The 20372-nt window shown below is 33.9% G+C and overlaps 2 protein-coding genes across 2 annotated transcripts in view; one reads left to right on the top strand and one right to left on the bottom strand.

Moving 5' to 3' along the window:
- LOC140748064 (hydrocephalus-inducing protein) overlaps positions 1-20372 on the bottom strand; it is a 38873-nt gene that overhangs the window by 5187 nt on the left and 13314 nt on the right. The window contains 42 exon segments of the mRNA XM_073080762.1: positions 140-275; positions 907-1052; positions 1459-1591; positions 1826-1995; positions 2320-2500; positions 2682-2928; positions 3037-3224; positions 3340-3506; positions 3764-3985; positions 4272-4464; positions 4541-4833; positions 4926-5094; positions 5292-5481; positions 5669-5860; positions 6746-6818; positions 6899-7015; positions 7519-7696; positions 7795-7904; positions 8008-8198; positions 8584-8762; positions 8898-9001; positions 9086-9225; positions 9515-9836; positions 9907-10155; positions 10240-10531; positions 10627-10806; positions 10896-11138; positions 11380-11579; positions 11862-12088; positions 12435-12603; positions 12676-12799; positions 12876-13007; positions 13098-13263; positions 13601-13721; positions 13803-13913; positions 13987-14241; positions 14565-14764; positions 14854-14925; positions 15007-15063; positions 15184-15329; positions 15488-15720; positions 16144-16331. Of these exon segments, the coding sequence (XP_072936863.1) occupies positions 140-275; positions 907-1052; positions 1459-1591; positions 1826-1995; positions 2320-2500; positions 2682-2928; positions 3037-3224; positions 3340-3506; positions 3764-3985; positions 4272-4464; positions 4541-4833; positions 4926-5094; positions 5292-5481; positions 5669-5860; positions 6746-6818; positions 6899-7015; positions 7519-7696; positions 7795-7904; positions 8008-8198; positions 8584-8762; positions 8898-9001; positions 9086-9225; positions 9515-9836; positions 9907-10155; positions 10240-10531; positions 10627-10806; positions 10896-11138; positions 11380-11579; positions 11862-12088; positions 12435-12603; positions 12676-12799; positions 12876-13007; positions 13098-13263; positions 13601-13721; positions 13803-13913; positions 13987-14241; positions 14565-14764; positions 14854-14925; positions 15007-15063; positions 15184-15329; positions 15488-15720; positions 16144-16331 (7406 nt within the window).
- LOC140748096 (uncharacterized) lies at positions 16486-18241 on the top strand. Its single transcript, XM_073080804.1, has one exon. It carries the CDS (start codon positions 16687-16689, stop codon positions 17443-17445), a length of 759 nt encoding a protein of 252 aa, XP_072936905.1. The 5' UTR covers positions 16486-16686; the 3' UTR covers positions 17446-18241.

Below are 20372 nucleotides of genomic sequence, written 5' to 3' on the forward strand. Positions count from 1 at the left end.
GACTAATGTTGATTGAGTATTAGGTATGTATAAAGAACAATATGTGTTCTTTTGGTATGTACTACTCGATAAATAACATTTCCTCAATTTATAACAAGTACTATATCTTCATTACGCTTACTCGCATAAGTTAATTTACCTCATGCTTTCCTATAGTCTTGGGTTTGAAATGTATTGGGATATCAAAGGTGGAATTAGGTTCCACGTTAAATTCTCTGAGAGTTTCAAACGGTCCTCCAGAAACTTCTGATAAAACCAGCCACATATCATCAGTTCTGTAATGGTAATGTTTATTTATGCTACAGTGTTAACTATAAAGTAATGTTTTTTGGCTTTCTACTGCTCTCGATAGCATAGAAAATAGGATATCTAGCAGGACTTGTCTTAAGAGTATAATCTCAATAAGTCTCGCCATTAAAGTTCATGCCCCAAAAAACTAACAGCTAAAACTTCAAATTTTGCACATTTCTTCCCGACCCGCGTGGTGGAGCGGTCACCATACCGGTCTGACGCGCAGAGGGTCCCGGGTTCGATCCCCGGCCAGACAGAAATTTAAATGATGAATTTAGATTTCTGGGTCTGGGTGTTTGTGTATTTGTCTCTGTGTGTGTCCATGGCACCTACGATACAGGGAATCCTAGAGTGGGGGCTGTGAGTGTAGAAAGCGTTTGAAGCGTTTGATTTCTTTACATTTTTGTCTACAAATAGGAAGATAATGAAGCTTAATCAATAATTGAGACTGATTTACAGCGTTTTGATAAATATACGTAACATGTAACTAAACATAAATCCAAGTGAATAGTTACATATCTAACACAATTGAAACCTACACTTTATTGGTGACAGTTATTTATTAAGGGCATTTTAACACGAAATAGTAATTATAAAATTATTCAAAATGCTCACGGGTTTGTGACGACAACATAATCCGTGCGCACTTCTCTCACGGGACATTCCAGATACATCGATTTGTTCTGAATATTTCCGAGGTCCACACAAGTAGCATACAGGGCCAACTCCAGAGGTTTATAATTGTCCAAGTTGCAACTCGCCTGTTGACATTATGGTTATAAGAAACTGTTATTTTGATGGATGGATCCGACAACCATCCCATTGGATCATCGGATTGTATTTAGAGGTGGATTATTCCATGTAAATCCCGTAATAAAAAAATCCATAACCATTTTCATGGTTTTCTCAAGACAAATGATAGGATATAAAAAGTATTTTTATTTAAGAAATTATTTAGGAAAGGCTAAATATAAAGGAACACTAACTAACAAACTGTGGTTATTTTCAAGTCACAAACAATTTTGTATAATCATTTTTCGTCAAAACAAAAGTAATAACAGATTACCAACTCGCAAAACACACCTAATTTTATTAATATACTTAAATTAAATAGTGTATAGAACATTAAATTGTAAGTGCTAAAATAAATATCAAAATTGTACATACCCAAACTTTAATAAACGGATTATGGTTCGCGGGTCTAAATGTGATGGTGAACGTGACATTCGTACGAGCCGCTATATTTCCTTGCATTGGTGATATTGTAAACTCATTTGAAATGAGAGGTTGCCAACAGAACCTGTCGATTGTCCAAAGTAATTAGCTAAATCAGGCAAATTAAGAAGTAGGTACCAAAGAAAATAGAAGATAGTTAACATTCATTGAAAATCAGAGGTCTGGGATTTAAACCTTGGGCTCCCGAATGAGAGGTTGAGTTTGAACCACTAAGTTTTCACTTACATACGATAAAATTAAGTTATTTGGCTACAAATACGAGTGACAGTAAGGAAAAAAATTTGAGCAGCTTATTTACCTTGTACCAAAATCTCCTTTATTAAGAAGCATAACTTTTAAAATCTTGCAACCGCGTTTGCGAACTCTACCAAATTGCAAAGAGTTCTGACTTAAGCGTAAACTCATTCCGGTGGCACTACCGCTCAGTCGCACTAATGGCCTCTCGAAATCAAACACTTTCATGTTGAGCTGCGAATATATTCGTGATTTAAGTAATTTCACCAAATGTGTGTCTGTTAGTAGAAATTCAACATGCTGATTTGGTCACCTAATTTGTTTGTTCATGATATGTGATTCCCCCAACAACACCTATCTTTAATTTTGCAAGGATTTGTGGTGTTAATAAAATTGTATGGGCTATTGCAGGTTTGTTTTATGTTTCGTTATCAGTAAGGTATAGATAATAAGTACTTACTATTTAACAAAACACATGATGTACCTACTTTTTTTGGGAATCTTAAGAAACGTATACGTAATTATATATTTAAATAATATTTAGTGTGAAATACTAACCTGAACTTCGAGGTTACTTATCAAGCCTATTGGTTTAAATTGAATTTTAAGTGGGACTTTTCGGTAGGGTTTTATAGTTGACTTATTAGGGATCACTTTCAACGACGCCAGTGCATTTTCGATATCCATTGCAATTTGTTCATTAATTTTGTCCTCTTTATACTGTTTTAGCATTAGACCCCTGTAAAAATATTTATTCTTGAAAATGTTTTTATGATATCTACTATTCCTTTTCATTAACGTCAAACAACGGAATTTGGCGCAATTTCAATACGGCGACTCCACATCATTCATCGTTATTTAAGAGTCAAATTATTTACAAATTATTTTATTGTTAATTTATAAAACTACTCGTATCTTACCTTGATGCCCCCTGACTCCCAGCATGGACACTCGTCATACTTGGATTAAGGCATACACTAGTCCCCTCTGACTTAGTTGTGTCTTCAACAGTGTGATACATATCCCTAAATATAAATGTTGCATCTATGGGGACTTTACTATGATTCATTACATCTATTTGGCGAATTATTTTTTCGCCAACCTTCACAGGGCCCAGATCGAAGCTTTTTTGGCATCCTTCATAGAGATCATAAAGAAGAGGAACTCCTGGAAAAATGTTGAGTAAACTTAAGTTAGTTTATGAATTTCCCTTATATCCTGAGTAGAAGTTAGTATTATTTCATCTACTTCTAGGACCACTCTGTTTTAACTTACCTTCACCTCTAATAGTTATAATTTCTTCGCAAAGAGAATTTACCCAGAATTGTAACTTGAACTCATACTCTTTGACCTGCTTTGGCCGGAAGAAAATTGATATTTTCATACGCTTACGAGGTTGTATTGAACTTTCTCTATTATAGGCGACAAACAATTCAGGTAGGTTCGAAAAATTGAGATCGACTCTGTAACATATAATGTTATAATTAATTAATTTCGTCGTTAACATAAACCAGCCTTTATCGACTAATACTTAGTCTTTCTTTATTAGAAGTTAAGTTTTTAAGAAAATGCTTATACATTAATGGGAACTCGTCATCATTATTGATAGCGATGTTCTTCTTGTAAGTAGAATCCGGTGCATTAACAATACATTTTCCGAAATCATATTCCATGCATGAGAAAAAATATGCTGGCTTCTTTATATCCGCGTGCAGATATATGCTATAATCTGGGCCATCTGATATCTAAAACAGAATCAACGAAATAATTAATTATTTTTGACATCTAAGACTATTCAAGCTATTATTGAGTATGCGTCTCCTTTCAGCAGGATAAGGATAGTAACATATTTCGAGTTGTGAAGGATTTCAAATCTCTATGAAGGCTTTTAGCACTAATTACCACTACTCAATGTTTATTACAAAAGGTTTTTATATACACGAAATAACTAGGCTGTCCGCAAGTCCAAAAATATTTTGTAAAGTATATTTATATATCCCACCGATAGAGTGACGGGGAATGCTTGCACAGGCACTTGTTTAAGCGTAAAGTATAACACGCATTCGGTTTCGTTCCCAGAGGCCACGTACCCAGTGGGGGGCTCCACTCTGACTTGCAGGTACTTCTTGACTGCGCTGCAAGTGTAGTGCCAGTCGAAGAAGAACGTCGCTGAACCGTCGTTCTTTATCGTGAACGGGATAGTTCTCTCATATGTAGAGGCAGTCTGTAGTTATTGTAATAAATAAAAATTAGCAATTTTTTCAATAATAAATTTGAAGTTAAACACAAAGCATTGCTTTCATAATCCCTTGAAAGACTTATAGTATGTTCAATGTATCACTTCAATAGACTTGTTATTTTACTACACACGTTTCTGTCAATGAATAAGTAGAACCTTAAGGGCCCCGACTTAAGCTGAGGCAGTTGTGAAATGTACTGGTCTATATCATATGATACGAAGATAATCGTTACTAAATTCTTTAGTTATTTAGGTTAATATATTTACAAACCTGATCCAAGTGAATATTGGTAACAGCATCACTATTTAAAATATGCTCATTTCCTATTAGGTAATACGTTACTTTAGGTTTTATCGAATGGCTTAAGGCATTCACGCATAATGTTAGGAACTTTGTCAAATATGTCACGCTACAAAATATTTTAAACGACAGCGGTCCATCTTGAATGGGCGTGTAAATTATTCTGAAAAAAGTTGTAGTCTTAAATTGCCATTACTTATGTTAGATTTAATTATCCCTTAAATGTTTTTGGACTTTACCTGATTTTCGTTTCCGAATGAGGTTTCAAAACTCCTTGCTCGGGATCTATTATAACAGGAGTTTTCCCAGATTCATTGCATAAAGAGTTACCTTTGAACTCAAAGTTTAGAGATTCTTTTTCATTATTTTTTAAAACGATTATGTTGTTACTCGTAAATCCAACCAAGGAATTTCTTATAATCAGAATCGTGGGAACGAACATAACCTCTGGTTCCCTCACTAGCCCCACAACCATTAAATTCAATGTCAGAGAATGAACTGGTATTATGAATTTCCATTGAGACTCATAAACCTATTATAGAAAATGATTTATAGTAATCATATTTCACGCCTACTCCTCATCAATTCATTTATTATTCCGTCTGAAATTTTATTTCTACTTACACCAGGTGCCGTAGGAGAGAAAGTAAATATTACTTCTGTGGAAGAACCACCCTCCACTTGTCCTTTAAGCTTATTACAATGAACCGGTATAAGATCTGGTTTATCAGATAATACCATCTCGAATATAAATTCATATGGCTCACTCGTCGGGTTTATTATATTAAAAGCCCTGAAAGAAATTAAATTACCTGTTAGGTAAAGTATAACATATGCTGCTAATGTATAATTTAGCACCGGTATCAACAAACACTGAAATTTTTCAGACACGTCGGGATTCGAAAATTAATTGTAGTATTTGATGGTAGTGTTCTTACACCACAAAATACATATAGTTTGCATAAAGAAAATAAATTAATTTAATCATACTTTTTGTAACATCCAGATCCAAGAACATTGAATTCTAGCACAGTGACATGGGGCGGTAACACTACTCCTGTCACCTTTCTTCTGCCTGATGTCAAGTAATTACTTTCTTCAATATCAAGATGAACGTATGGAACCAGTGATTTAGCTGTTATCTTACTGAATATGTTTTGATCGTAGGGATCCAAATTATCTAAAAATATATTGAGAAAATTATAAAGCATTAAAGTATTTCCTATTTATTTCTTAGTTATTAATTAATTCCTTTGATAAACCTATGTTATTGTTGTTAGCTATTTTATCTCCACATTAATAAATAAAGAATATGTATATATGTAAGAATAATATATATTATTTATCTGCAGATAAAAGGTACTTACCAATAAAACTCTTCAATTTAACTTTGAAAACAAAAGCATCTAGAGGAGAGAAGGTGACTTTAAAGACCCGACTTTCGTTTGGTTTCAGACATTCTTTCATTGGTTCAATTGTGAAAGGAAGATCCACTTCAAACCATGTATCCACGCTATCTCGGATAGAATCGTCACTAAACAAGGTTACTTTACTCGGATCTGTAAAATTAGAAAAATGATTATAGGTACACCGCACATTAGTAAATAATACAAGGTATCTCAAAAGAAATTTTATATTTGAACGTGAACGCAATGCATTCGAGGGGCGCGGGGGTTATTTCAACCGGTGCCCTGGCTTTTGGGAATTTAGTCGCTATAGAGTATAGAGCGTTTTGGAAGCGGACCGCGCGTTGTGCGTGGGCGAATTTTACAAAAACAGTAATTCTGCGACTATAGCGCGAAGAAATTTCTGCAAGTTTCGAGGCTCTTATTCGGAATTGGATAAAAAAACAGGAGACCGGCTCAACACTAGATAAACCAAAATCCAATTCCGATATCTCCATTCGGAAGCGTGCAAATGCTTTGAACGTGCATAGATCATCGTTATACAGCATTTTGCTATAAAGATTTACAGATACACCCCCAATAAAATTCAATTGGTGCAAGAGTTAGATCCCCAGGATGCCATTCAAAGCCAATTAAACGATACATTACGCTACATTACGCTACTGGAGTGCAACCCATCCGAAACACAAGCATCAGACCCTTCATTCACCAACGGGATGCAATGTCATCGCGCGGAATTATCTTACTTTTTAAATTCAGTGCGTTATGTGAGGATGTCAGATTAATTTTGCTGCCTGAACATGGTTCCAGTAGGATGGAGCAACGTCACAGACATCTAAAGCATCTCTGTCACAAGTATGTGAATTTTTTCCAACTGAATTAATCTCCAAGGAGATAATAGATTTCCAAAGAGTGTATATTAATAATTAATAAACATTTTATCGATAAATTGTTTATTTATTTTTTAACGATTTTTTCATATAATATTGCTTTTGAGATACCCTGTATTATTATTATTTATATTAGTACAAAATTTACCATTTTCTTGGGTTTTCTGACCAGCTGCTTCTTGGTTTACTTCATTTTTATTTGCTGGTGTCGTCCCTAATGCCTGGTCGAATAAGTTAATAATGAAAAGATGAAGTAATTGCCCACATAATATATTATGTTTGAATTTTGATCGATACTAACTTTTTTGGTACGCTGCTTATCTATGCGCGCTGGAAATTCTTCATCGATTATAAAACTCCATGCGATTTTCATCGGTACTTTGCCAACATTTTGGACTTTAAATTGGAACTCTCTTATCTGTGAAAATTCAGTTGTTACGATCAAATTCATAGCTTATTTTCCCTATGCTAATGGTATACAAAATTCTTCAAATAAAATCAAATCAAATCAAATCAATACTCTTTATTGTACCCAATAAAAGAAGATACATATAAAAAATAAACAACTAATTTAAAAGACAATACAAAAGGCGGTCTTATCGCTAACCAGCGATCTCTTCCAGATAACCTTTAGGTAAGGAGTTATAGTAGGGATGAATAGAAAAATAGGTAGGGTTCAAATAATAATAATAAATATAATTATAGGACTAAGATAGCATAAACATGTTGGAATAAATAAAATATAGCATACACTAAGCACCAGTAAAAGAAGGAGACTAAAATAGAATGGGAGAGATGATTGAAAAATAAAATAGCAAAGGAAAATAATAATAATAATATTAAAAAATAAAAATAAGCAAAATTAAGAAGAAGTAATTATTAAAACCAGAGTTATAGTTGTAAGTAATGAGACCTTCATACCTGATATATAAAAGTATCCTTCAGAGTCATCTCCTCTTTTAAATTGCACGTATATTTAGTATAATCTGTCATAGCAGAATACACAACAATCATGTTTATAGTTTCCAGAGGGATCTCTAGCATTGCACTGGCTTGTTCATCTATTATAGCTTCAAACTTTTCATTTAAACTAACATCCCTGAAATATTGAATACATAAAAGTAATTATGTATAACATTAATGTTAATCATTTAAACTGACTAAATACTAAAGTAATTTTTTTAAAAGAGAATTTACCTGTTGCGATCAAATAAAGTAACTGTCTGCCGATTGTCCCAAGTTGCACCATTGGTGTTTATTGTCAAGGAATCATTATCCATAGCTGATAGTACCAAGCCGAGGAATTCCTAAAAAACAACCTCGTATATACTTAGTACCTATATTTGCCTTTACAATATTTTACGAACGTACCTACTCAGTATTTAAGCCTGGATCAGTTTCACTATTTACCTTTTTAACAATAACGGGTTGTGTAGCAAAAAATATAATCTCCATATCTTTTTCTTCACCCGGTGAAATATACCCAACTGATGGTTTCACAACTACATAATCAGCTTCATCCCATTTAAATTTATAAACTTTGTCTGAATTGTTTACCATAATGATAGATCTCTTTTGCATCACACATAATTCACATCCACCTGTTTTGTTACAAAAATTAGTTTTTTTTAATTTTAAATAAGGTTAAAGTACTTGTCGCTCGTTTTATCTTTGAGCCCTTAAAAATAAATTGTCGAAAAGTTACTATAGTAGTCGTAGTCGCGAAAACACAGTGTTTCCCTAGTCACCGTATTTGGCGTTGATGATATAGTTAAGTGAATAAATTTTGAAGAGAGACAGCTGCCCGTTTCCTGTATTTAATGTCTTAATCACCTCTTGCGACATCACGGAAAGGGGGAAGTGGTGCTATTCTTAGCCAAACTACGATATACACGCCACCATAGAAACAACTAAGGTAGCAATAAATAATATTAGTAAAATTATAAATTTTTCATATTTTTAAAATAAATAACATTTACACCTTACCAAAATCAAGTAAATATTTCAATACAGAATGTTCAACGCTCGTGGTATCACTATGCTTCATGGACGCCTGAGAGCCCTTTTTGCTTCTTTTTACCTCTAACTGTTTTGATTTCTTGGTACTCAAAGGCGCGCTCTTGCTTTTCTTTCTGCTGTCCATTGTAGAAACCGTTGATACTGTCCTATAAATTAAGGATTTAGTAGGATTATAAGTTTTAAAAAATATACATCTTTTCCAGCAAATAGAAAAGGCAAGTTCCAAATAAACTATTTCGTATAGCATATTATACATAAATAGTTATTATTTAAATGAATACCCTTCTGCAGAAGCTTTATAAGCTTCTAAATCAATATCCATTGACATCATCTCTAAGCCCATCAGTATAACATCCTCCATGAACGCTTCTGCCTCACATAGCACCTTTAAAAAGCAAGAAGTTATTATTTACATATTATTCACACAAATTATATAATAATATACTTATGTATAAAAATGATATTTTACCGTAAAAAACTCGTACGGATTTTCATAAATGGTAAATTTTACTTCGCAACTTGTTCTACCTCTTTTTATAGGATTATAAATCACGCTCAATGATGTTATCTGTTTCGGTTGTATACTCAGTTTCAACTTTGGTGATTCATCTATTACAAAAGGAATACGTGATGTAAATTATAAAGAGTTTTTAAACCAAGCTTTTTATTCTTCTCAGAAAGCCCTTTCATTTGATACCCATATCATATAAAATAATTGGTCCAAAACATTGGAGCATCCACCACATTGGATTCAAAATATACGTTGGCATACATACATAAATTCAATTGGTTGGAATTGACTAGTTTAAAATTCAGTTGCAAAATTTGATTCTCATTCATATGAACTAACAAAGCAAGTTAGATTAAAGCTTGAAACAATTATTTTCTTTTGACTTACCGTATTTTTTTCTTGTATCCATAAAATCAGTTTCAGTTGTAGTAGTTAATAAAAACACGGATCTTTCGTCTTTTTGTGATTGCAAAACTTGAGCTTTCACGAATGCTTTGACTGGACTTATATTTTTAATACGAATTACTCTATTGCTTATAGAACCGAGACATGTGACAGGAAAGTGTAGTAACCCCATTTTATGATGTCTCATTGGGGGATAGACAAGTCGTATTCGAGGAATTACACCTTGTCCAATAAGACATATTTTAAATGACTGTTCCTGATTGTCCAACTGCTTTAGTTTTATCTCCAAAACTGCTCTATATTCCTGTAATATTAACAATAATAAGGAACGTATAACGTTTATCCATTTATAAAAAATATCTTAATTTGATTACCTGTAATGCTTTCGGACTGAAAATAATTCCCAAGTTCTTATGCAATAAAGGTTCTATATGCGTTTGGTACTTATCCAGTGAAAATATATCTTGATTAGTGTTGGACTGGTAATGAAGCCTCATATTTAATGCACACGCTACTAATCCATTATTATATAAATCAATAGCTGCCACATAGCGCGTATTAATAGTAACACTGAAGAAATGCAGAGTCACTGAATCTTCAACAAATATGCAATGAGGGGATGACTGAAATTATAAAAATGTTTATATCAATTATCCAACCATATTATTGACAATATTTCTATATTTTCCATATGTACGATAACTTACTTCAGGCACTTTATACTCGGACAAATTTTTCACAATAAGATGTTCTCTAAAGGTATTTTCTAAATTCCAGAAATCTAATATCGGTATAGCTCCAGTGCCGACTAACTTTAGCGGGACTCCTTGAGCTTCGGCAGGACAAGTGTCACTTATCACAAAATTGATAATCTCTTCGAAAGTCCTAGCAGATGTTGCTAGGAAATGTATATGTATTACACGACTTGTTCCCGGTGCAAGTAAGTTGTCTTCATTATTTATAAGAAAATTGCCACATTTAATCGGTGGGTTTTTGATCCTGTCAATAAAAATAGATTTATAGACGGTTACGCTTATAATGTATCTTTCTTTAGAATTATTTTATATCTCGCGCTATTAAAATAATTAACTTACTTATTGTCCTTTAGTTTTACTGGTAAAGAAGGAGTAGAGCCCGGTTGATATTCTGGTGGCAATATTATTTCATAGGTAACAGGACATTTGCTCGTGTTATTTAAAATTACTTCCCTCATTACTCCACTGCCAACTGGTATTATATGAAAGTTCAGTTCACCCAGAGGGAACAGAGTAAAACTAAAATCATAAATGTTATTAGTAAATGTAAATGTGGCATTCTTATTTATGTAACTTTTTTCTACATCATTTAGCGTATGGTAACTTACGTATTATAAAACGAAGCAATTGTGATGCAAACTGGAAACTTTGCAACGACCACTTGATGTCTGCTGCCATCCAATAATGTGCATATGTAAGCAGGGACGTTAGACAAATTCATTGAAGTTGTAGGCGTGCACTCAAATTCTATACACGTAAGCTTTAATGTAGGTGGTATAACACCGGATTCTGGGATCACCTCGAAAGACCGCAAAAGTGAGGGCTCCGGAAAATTCTTGACTTTTTTCAACCTGAATAATAATAATTTAATGAGAACGGTAGCATAATATTTAATATGATTTTAAACGATTTCTTTCGCAGAATTGAAATGCTATTATATTAGTTTTAATGTCCACACTAAAGAAATTAAAACCCCCGAGACCGCCCGTAGGGTGGCGACCCATTACATAAAAATAATAATTAAACATAAATAGATCCATCTATGTTTCTGGAGAACGTTATTGATCAGATAATCATACATAACCAATTTACTTGTAATAAATATTATATCTCCCCCGGTTCAATAAATACATTTCTCTGACGACCGAAGAGTTGACTTTAACGTTGCCGTAATTAAGGAAATTCTCGCTAGGGTTGTCATAAGCACATTCTACCATCACGTCATAGCACTCCGCCGACAAAAACAACGTGTCCGTGATCATTGGCTCTCCACGGCCCTCTGCGTCATATATCTACAAAAATTAATAATTTTGTTACACTGCTCAATTTCGAATAAAATAAACAAATTTAATTCAAAAACTTCTCCATGCGAAACAATCTACCATAAATATATCATACACTTATTATTATTATGCAAAATATTTTTCTGAGTCTTTCGAAAGCACTACTTACTTAAGAAGAAATAGTTTAAAATTTAAAGTTATTTACTTAGATATAATCATAGATGTAGTACCTAATAAATTACGTGATTATAAAATATAATTGGATATGACTTATTTGAATTCTATACTAACATCAATCGTAAGTGGTTTGTGTGTTATCACACCAACTCTACAGGCGATGTAAGTTATTGGAACAACTTGGTTATCATGTCTTGGTACGATTCCTGATGTCTTGGCTATTATAAAATCTTCAACAAATTCAGAAGCATTACGTATTTTCCACATAATTGGTAAAATTGAATCATTCTTCACTATTAATCTGTCATCTTCTCTTCTATATAACAGCAACTTGCCGTAATCTATAAAATAATATTATAAAGTTATTCCATTCAATATCATAAACTTTTCATATAATACAGGAGTAGCAGACGCAAAATGTAGTCCACCTGATGGTAAATGGCTACTGCCGCTCATGAGCATCTGTAATCAACCCCAGATAGGATTAGATATTCCTACCTCAGGAGTAAGCCGGAACGGCTCGGCCAAGTATGTCTCCCTTGAAACCAGAACACAGCAGCGTTTAACACTACTGTTAATAGGCAGAAATAGGTGTGGCAGTGGTGCTGCCGGAGTCGAACCACAAAGGGTTCTACCTACCTACCTTCAAAAGCTATTTATTCCTTGTTTATTTCTTACTTTTCTTACCTATTAGTTTAGTTAAAGGCAGTATTTCGACGATAGGTACCACACCACTACAAGCGATATTTACTGTAATAATCTCCGGGTTATCCTTTACACAAAACAAAAGTACACTATTATGCTCTCCAATTTCAGCAGGTGCAGCTGATATTTTCAGTTTTTCTCTACAACCAGGCTGTAAATTTATTTTACATTAGTTGTCTGTATTAATTACACGTGTATTTACTAACATTACATTCTCTGTTACCTCAAGACGTATGAATGTTTTGTCAATTTGAAACACTGTAGTATCCTCAAAAAATTCTATGTCAATGTCAGTCATTATAAGAGAAGAGTTTTTTAAATCTATTTTGTAGTCTTCTTCATAAATTCTGTAAAAAAATAAGAAAGCATTTTTTTATATTCCTACATTTAAGTAATAGACAATCGTAATACAAACTTTATTACCTGTTGCTTCCAACAAATATTGGCCCGAATTCGAACAACTTACGATCATCTAAATAAGTTACTTTGTAAACATTATTTTCCAAAGTTCTTCTAGTAAAGTTCTCAAACATTTTCTTCGGTCGGCTGTCCAACCTACAAGAGATATTTCCATGATCATAATGAATGTTTGAAATTATCTTAAAACCTATTATTGCAGTGGTATAAATAAATGAATGTACTTACCTTGGCAAGTCACATATTCCTGACACTGTAATGTCTACTCTCGATTCAGGCCAGCCGTTTACTTCAACGAAGCGTTTCACACTAAAATTCCCTTCCGTTCGTGGACTAAAGGAATATTTGCATCTCACAAGGTCTCCTGGTTGCAAAACTATTCGGCTCTCGTGTTCTGAGTGGTAAACAAAATATTTATTTTATAAACTAAATATTATCTACATCATTTGAAATTTCACCACATCACCTTGACCACATATTGATAGATCAAGTTTCAATTTCCAAGCTCACAAAAAGGCAGATTTACTTTTCCGAGGCATTCCACCTTAGTCCACAAGGGTAGTGGCGTATCTGTGGCCAACTTCAGATAGGAATCTAGTCTTATCTAGGGAAGATTAAAGATATCCATTGTCCATGGGCGGCAGTAGCCACCTACCATCCGGAGGACTGCATGCTCGTTTGCTACTCTATATTATTTAAAAAATGACATAAAATCACAGAATTAATTTGACCTGTCGTGGTGATAACACCACAAAGCGGCAACGGGGACATGTCTCCTGATTGACTTTCGTCCGTAACTTTTTCTGCGGATATTGAAGGGATGCCGCTAGTTGAAGTTATTGAAGAAGTCACCTGTCAGAATTTAACTTCTCATTAATATTTAACTTTATTTTGATAATTTTTATTTTTAAATTGATTAGAGCTGTATTTTACCTTCTTTCCACAAATGCAATGCCACTTCGATAGAATATTCAGGACATTATCCTGATTTGAGTCGTCCAGTAGGTTTAAATCCGTAAGTTGATTGCATTCACATTTTTTTAACTGAAATAAAAAATATTTTATATTTAGAGTAATATTAACAGTTACCAACTTCATAAATAGATTTTTTATGAACCGGCGGTTCCACTAGGTACAGCCACTGTAATGAATCCTCGTGTAGTAATACAGGCAAAGTCCTCGGAAGTAACACAGTAAATTCCTTTTTAGTTGTCGAGCACTTGAGGACGTCATATTTCTCCTCTTCCTTTAAGGCATGCTGAACTAGTTCTGAGTTCACAAACATACTAATCAAAGCGTCCTTGTATCGCAGACATGGACACATGATCAGTGTGAGTGGGAAGCCTCTGTCTGATATATTGACTGAGGAAATCTAAAAAAAATATAATGATTAAACAAGACAAGTTCAAAAGACTTTGAAAGTGGTAGAATCAATATGATTTGACCAGGTACGTTCCACCACCACACCTACTCCTAGTGTAAATTCCTGAGTTTCGAGTTGAGAGATGGCGACCATATTAGTCCTTATGGGCAGTAACGCATTTGTGATCAGCTTCAGGTAGAACCCCTGTTCTGTACAGAGGTAGAATCCCTATAATATATGAAATTCTTGCTTTTTTGCTACTTAAATCTTTAAAAAACAAGTTGTTGATTATCCCCATTCCTGTACATATTATGAATATCGAAACATTTTACCTGTAACTGAACATCGGACTTTTTCTTTACTTTCTTGTGAGCTGAGCCAACCAGCTGTCCATTAAACCCGACCAAAGGATACGCAACATCGCATTCCTCTAAATTCCAATTATTTGCTATATTCACAAGGCTGTCATAAGTGGTTTTGCTATATTCATTATATTTTGTGTTCATTATTTGATATTCACTAGTTGGTTTTACTAAAAATAAAAATACAGTTAACTAGTCAGTAGTTAGAGCAATAGATAGATACATTATAATTTTCGTTGGCAGCATTGTTTAATGTTACCTTTCGTGTCTTCTTTCTTGATTTTCTTTTTCGATTCCGAACCGTCTACTTGTAACAGAGACTTACTCCGATCTGCATTAAAAGAATAAATTAACTGACATTTGATACATGTATCTCATTAATTATTAAAAGTTAAATAAACTACATTATTACCTTTTGCACTCTTCTCTGACTTGGCCTGTTCATTAGGGTATCTGTAAATATATGAATTAATTTAATAAGAGGAAACATACCTACATGGACCTACTCGTATACATCGAATAAAGCACTTATTTTCAAAGTTTATTCAAACTAAAATACACAATAATTTCTACCCATTCTTCTCGAAATGTCTCCTGCGTCTCGCTTCTAATCCATGAACAATATATAATGACTTCAATTCCGGATTTGCTTTTTCATACTCTTCCTCTGTCATCGTTTCGAAATCCGTTACGATTTGTTCTACTTCGGATTCATCGTATATTTTTGAAATGTACCTGTTGTAAAAATGCTTCCTTCAAATTTGTATACACACTATACCGTAGCAAAATATATGCAATTTTACTGTACACTGTGTACCTGATTACACTGGGATTACTGTGCACCATAATGTAACAGATCTAAATACTATGAGAAGTATTCTGTTTTAACTTACTCGTCCATCAAATCATTTTCCCGTTGAATTTCTTCCTGAGCTTGTGCCCATTTATAAAAATCAGAGTGACACAGTACTAGATGAATATTTCGTATGACTTGCTTGCATTTAATTATCGTGGTTAGAACTAGAGATGGATTTTTAAGCACAATACTCGACAAGGTGTCTACCACGAAACCTCGGTGGAATTTTGGCTGACTGAAATAATCAGTAAGAAGTTCTTGAAGAAGTTCCTGCAAAGTAATAAGCTAGTGTTACGATTTGTCACCCACGACAAATTCGACGTTCCTTGAATATGGTGGAAAAATATGAAATAAAAAAAATTGTTAATTTATTTCTGCACTAATTATGCACAGACGAACTAAAGAATACACTCAAAAACTGTTGGGTAACAAGTTCAAATAAGATCAAATAAGATTTTTTGTCCACCGCACTGTCACCGAGCCGATACCGAGAACGAGATTATATTGGGCCGATTTGTAATATGTCGTGACGACAAGTTCCAATGTGTTTTATATTGCCTGCACATCAGCCCGTGAAAATCTCGGTGCCGATCTAGCGTTCACGCCGATCTACTCGAAATATCGGCGGCCGGCATGACGGTGCTCGGGTGACGGGTATGCGGTGGACAAGCGACTATAGACTTAATTTTTTACCATATGAAACATGGTTGATGATCCCATAGCTCCCATTGCTGTGTGCGAGCCCAATGAGGATGTTGGAGATTTTTTCTTCTTTTTGTCACTGGCCTTTGATCTTGGTGTCCCAACATTTTTATTACTTGCCAGAAAAGAAATTTTTTTCGAAATCTTTTCGAATTCGTCAGCACTATCATCAAACATTTCTAAAATGTTATCACGTAAACATTTATAAATTAATATATGAATAATGGTTAATATTGGTATATTTATCTTATTTATATATATATATATATATATATATATATATATATATATATATATATAATATATATATATATATATATATAAATAATCGTGGAGTGCAGTGTATATTAAAAAGTCGCGCCATAATTCCAACAAACTGAAGAAATTAAGTTGAAAATATCGAAAAGTGAGGTCAAGAACTTGTCACAAGACATTGACAACTTAATACGTAAGTCATCAGCAAACAGCCAAAGACAATAGAGGTAAATCAGTGTTGCCAGAACTTAGTAATACGTTCCATTACACGCTTTAAAAATGGAAGAACAATTTTTAATGTTATTTGATAAAATGAAAATTGAAATGCAAACTCAATCAGCACAACAAACAGAGACTATTACCAAAACAATAATGGATAGAATGGACATGAAATTGGAACCTATCCTAGCAGAAAATAAAAACTTGAAATTAAAAGTGGAACGGCTTGAAAAAGAGATCGAGTATCTAAAGAAGGAAAAGCGAAACAACAATATAGTCATTTTTGGTTTGAAGGAGGAGAATAATTCCACGTTAGAACTCCTAAGCGTTGTTTTGAAAATTTTCAGGGAGAGGCTGGAATTAAATGTGGAGGAATGGAAGGTAAACAAAATCCACAGAATTGGGAAAATAAACAAGGAGAGCGACAAACCACGGCCTGTCCTACTTTCATTTGTGAATAGCTTGAAGAAGAAAGAGATAATGAAAAAGAAGAACCTACTTAAAAACAAACGCATATATATTACAGAAGATTATCCTAAAGAAGTTATTGAAATAAGAAAAGCTTTACAACCTAAAGTAATCGAGGAAAGAAGTAAAGGTAACATTGCATACATACATTATGACAAGCTAATCATTAAAGAAAATAAATCTAACAAAGACAAAAGAAAAAGGGAAGTATCTCTGTCGCCTCAATCTAGCAGCCAACCCAAAAAACAACAGACATTTACGTCATCCAAAGCAAATCGCACGAATGCTTTCGATATAATGCGTGGCAGATCAAACTCACTTTCAATTTACCCTGGAGGAAAAAACCAATAGCAACTAAACATCAGCAAACGGGAAAACAAACAAAACAATGAAATAGGAAATAAAACAATTGGAAACAACATACCTCCCCCAAGCCGACTGGTCATCGTGGGGGAAAATGACCACGACCCTCTAAGGAACAATTGCATTACATACAAAAAAGCAACTAATATCTACATAGCTACCCTCAATGCTAGATCATTAAGAACCCCGGAAAAACTTTTAGAACTCGAAACTGCTTTAGAAAATCTAAATTGGGATATACTAGGGATCAGCGAAGTAAGAAAACTTGGAGAAGGTATAATAGACAATGGACGATATATTCTACACTATAAAGGTGAGACACCAGGAATGCATGGAGTAGGATTTCTTATAAAAAAGGACATGGTGGACAAAATAGATGAAATCAAAGGAATTTCGGAAAGAATAGCTGTTCTTAATATAAAACTACCTACACAGAAAGACTATACATTGTGGACCATAATCCAAGCATACTCACCAACCGAATCCAACAAACCCGAGGATATCGAAAAAACTGAAAATTTCTACAGACAATTGCAAACTACTCTAAATAGTGCTAACAAGAATATCATCATAATGGGTGACTTCAATGGACAAGTCGGACTATGCAACAAGGGAGAAGAATACATAATAGGGAAACACGGATACGGTAAAAGAAGCAATAATGGCATAAGACTAGTCACATTTTGTTCTGAAAATAAACTAAGCATCCTAAATAGCTTCTTTAAGAAGAAAACTGCGAAGAAATGGACATGGGTCGCCCCCAATGGATTGTACAAGAACGAAATTGATTGCATTTTATCGAATAATCCGAAAGCTTTTAATGATGTAACTGTAGTCAAAAATTTAAACTTTAACACGGACCATAGAATGGTTCGAGCAACACTCACGGCTGGGAATATAAAGAAAAGTAGGAAGTTCCACAATAAATATATAACTCCTATATTCACTGGGAATAGCGATACATATCTGGATAACCTGAACAGTTCATTAAGTAAGAAAATGAAAGGAAATATACCAATCCAAGAAAAATACGACAGGCTAGTAAATATACTTAAGTCAGAAACTAGAAAAACAAATGCAACCAATAAAAATATGATATCGTTAGAAACTCAAAATTTGCTTTACGAAAGGAAAGAACTTATAAGCAGGAACAAATCAAATATAAACCGGCAAAAAATTACTGAAATTAGTAAAAAAATCAATGAGCAAATAAGAAAAGACCGAAAATCAAAAAGAATAAATGTAATGAAGAAATATATTGAAAGAACGGCCGGTATTACAAAAGCCATTAAAGAATTAGACCAAATAAAGACGTGGATGCCAAATATGCTAAGAAAGGACGGAAATCGCACTGTAAAAAGATCTGAAATTATTAAAATTGCTACAGATTACTATCGGAATTTGTATCAGAATCACAATCTAAAAAAATCCGCGTCAGAACAAACAATAGTAGAACAAGAGGATCCACCTGACTTATTAAAAGAAGAAATAACCAGAGCTATAAATTCCTTGAAACGTGAGAAAGCTACCGGCCCAGATCGAATTACAAACGAAATTCTCAAAATGTCAGTATCAGCCATTACTCCGCATTTAACAGAGCTATTTAATGAAATCATAAGATCTGAGTATATCCCAGATGACTGGACGAAATCAACAATAATACTGTTGCACAAAAAAGGGGACAAAGGTGATATTGGAAATTATAGGCCAATAAGTTTGATTTCGAACATCTACAAGGTATTCTCCAAAATACTACTATCTAGAATTACTAGGACTCTCGATGGAAACCAACCGAAAGAACAAGCGGGTTTTCGAAGCAACTATTCCACTATAGATCATATCCATGTAGTAAGACAAGTTATTCAGAAATACCAAGAATATAACAAACATTATTACTTAGCTTTCGTTGATTTTAGCAAGGCTTTCGATTGCTTGGATCACCAATACATATGGGAAGCACTAAGTAGGCAGGGTGTAGAATCAAAGTACATTAGACTTTTAAAAAATATTTATGCAAAGAGCACTGCAATTGTTAAGCTGGAAACAACAGGAGAGGAATTCCCAGTAGGCAGAGGTGTCCGCCAGGGCGATCCGATATCTCCAAAACTATTTTCTGCGGTTTTGGAGATGATTTTCCGGGCCCTGGATTGGTCCCAGAACGGTCTGAATATCAATGGGGAAAATCTCAATCATCTTCGTTTTGCGGACGATTTGATCTTATTCTCAGAGTGTCCAAGAAATTTAGAGCAAATGTTACAACAGTTGTCGGATGAAAGTGCTAAAGCCGGGTTATCAATAAATACATCTAAAACTAAGATAATGACAAATTTCATACAAACATATACTATACGAATAAATACCCAAGAAATAGAATATGTAAATGAATATGTGTACTTAGGACAACTGATATCGACATCTAATTCCATGCAAAAAGAAATAGAAAGAAGAGTGACAAATACCTGGAAAAGATACTGGTCTCTAAGTGAAGTTATGAAAAACAATGAAATACCTATAGCATATAAAAGTAAAATATATAACACGTGCATTTTACCCTGCTTGACGTACGGTTGCCAAACATGGGCATTGACAGACCGGCTATGCAATAAATTAAATGTATGTCAAAACGGAATCGAAAGGAGTGTAATTGGAGTTAGGAGAAGAGACAGAATAAGACTGAAAGAAATCAAAAGCAAAACCAAATTTAAAAATGTACAGACAGTCTCGAAAAAACTTAAATGGAGATGGATAGGGCATATGTTAAGAGAAAAGGAAGAGAAATGGACAAGATCTATAACAGAATGGTACCCACGAGAGGCGACAAGAAAAAGGGGAAGACAATTGAAACGGTGGGAAGACGATATTAAAAAGATAGCTGGCCCACGATGGATCAGGATAGCTAAGGATAGAGATGAATG

Source organism: Epargyreus clarus, unplaced genomic scaffold (genome assembly GCF_041222505.1).
Source record: "Epargyreus clarus isolate Ecla_fem2 unplaced genomic scaffold, WU_Ecla_fem_2.2 ptg000015l, whole genome shotgun sequence".
Taxonomy (NCBI): Eukaryota; Metazoa; Arthropoda; class Insecta; order Lepidoptera; family Hesperiidae; genus Epargyreus; species Epargyreus clarus.

Excerpts from the sequence above, each read along its gene's own strand:
- LOC140748096 (XM_073080804.1), top strand. The coding sequence starts at position 16,687 with ATGGAAGAACAATTTTTAATGTTATTTGATAAAATGAAAATTGAAATG.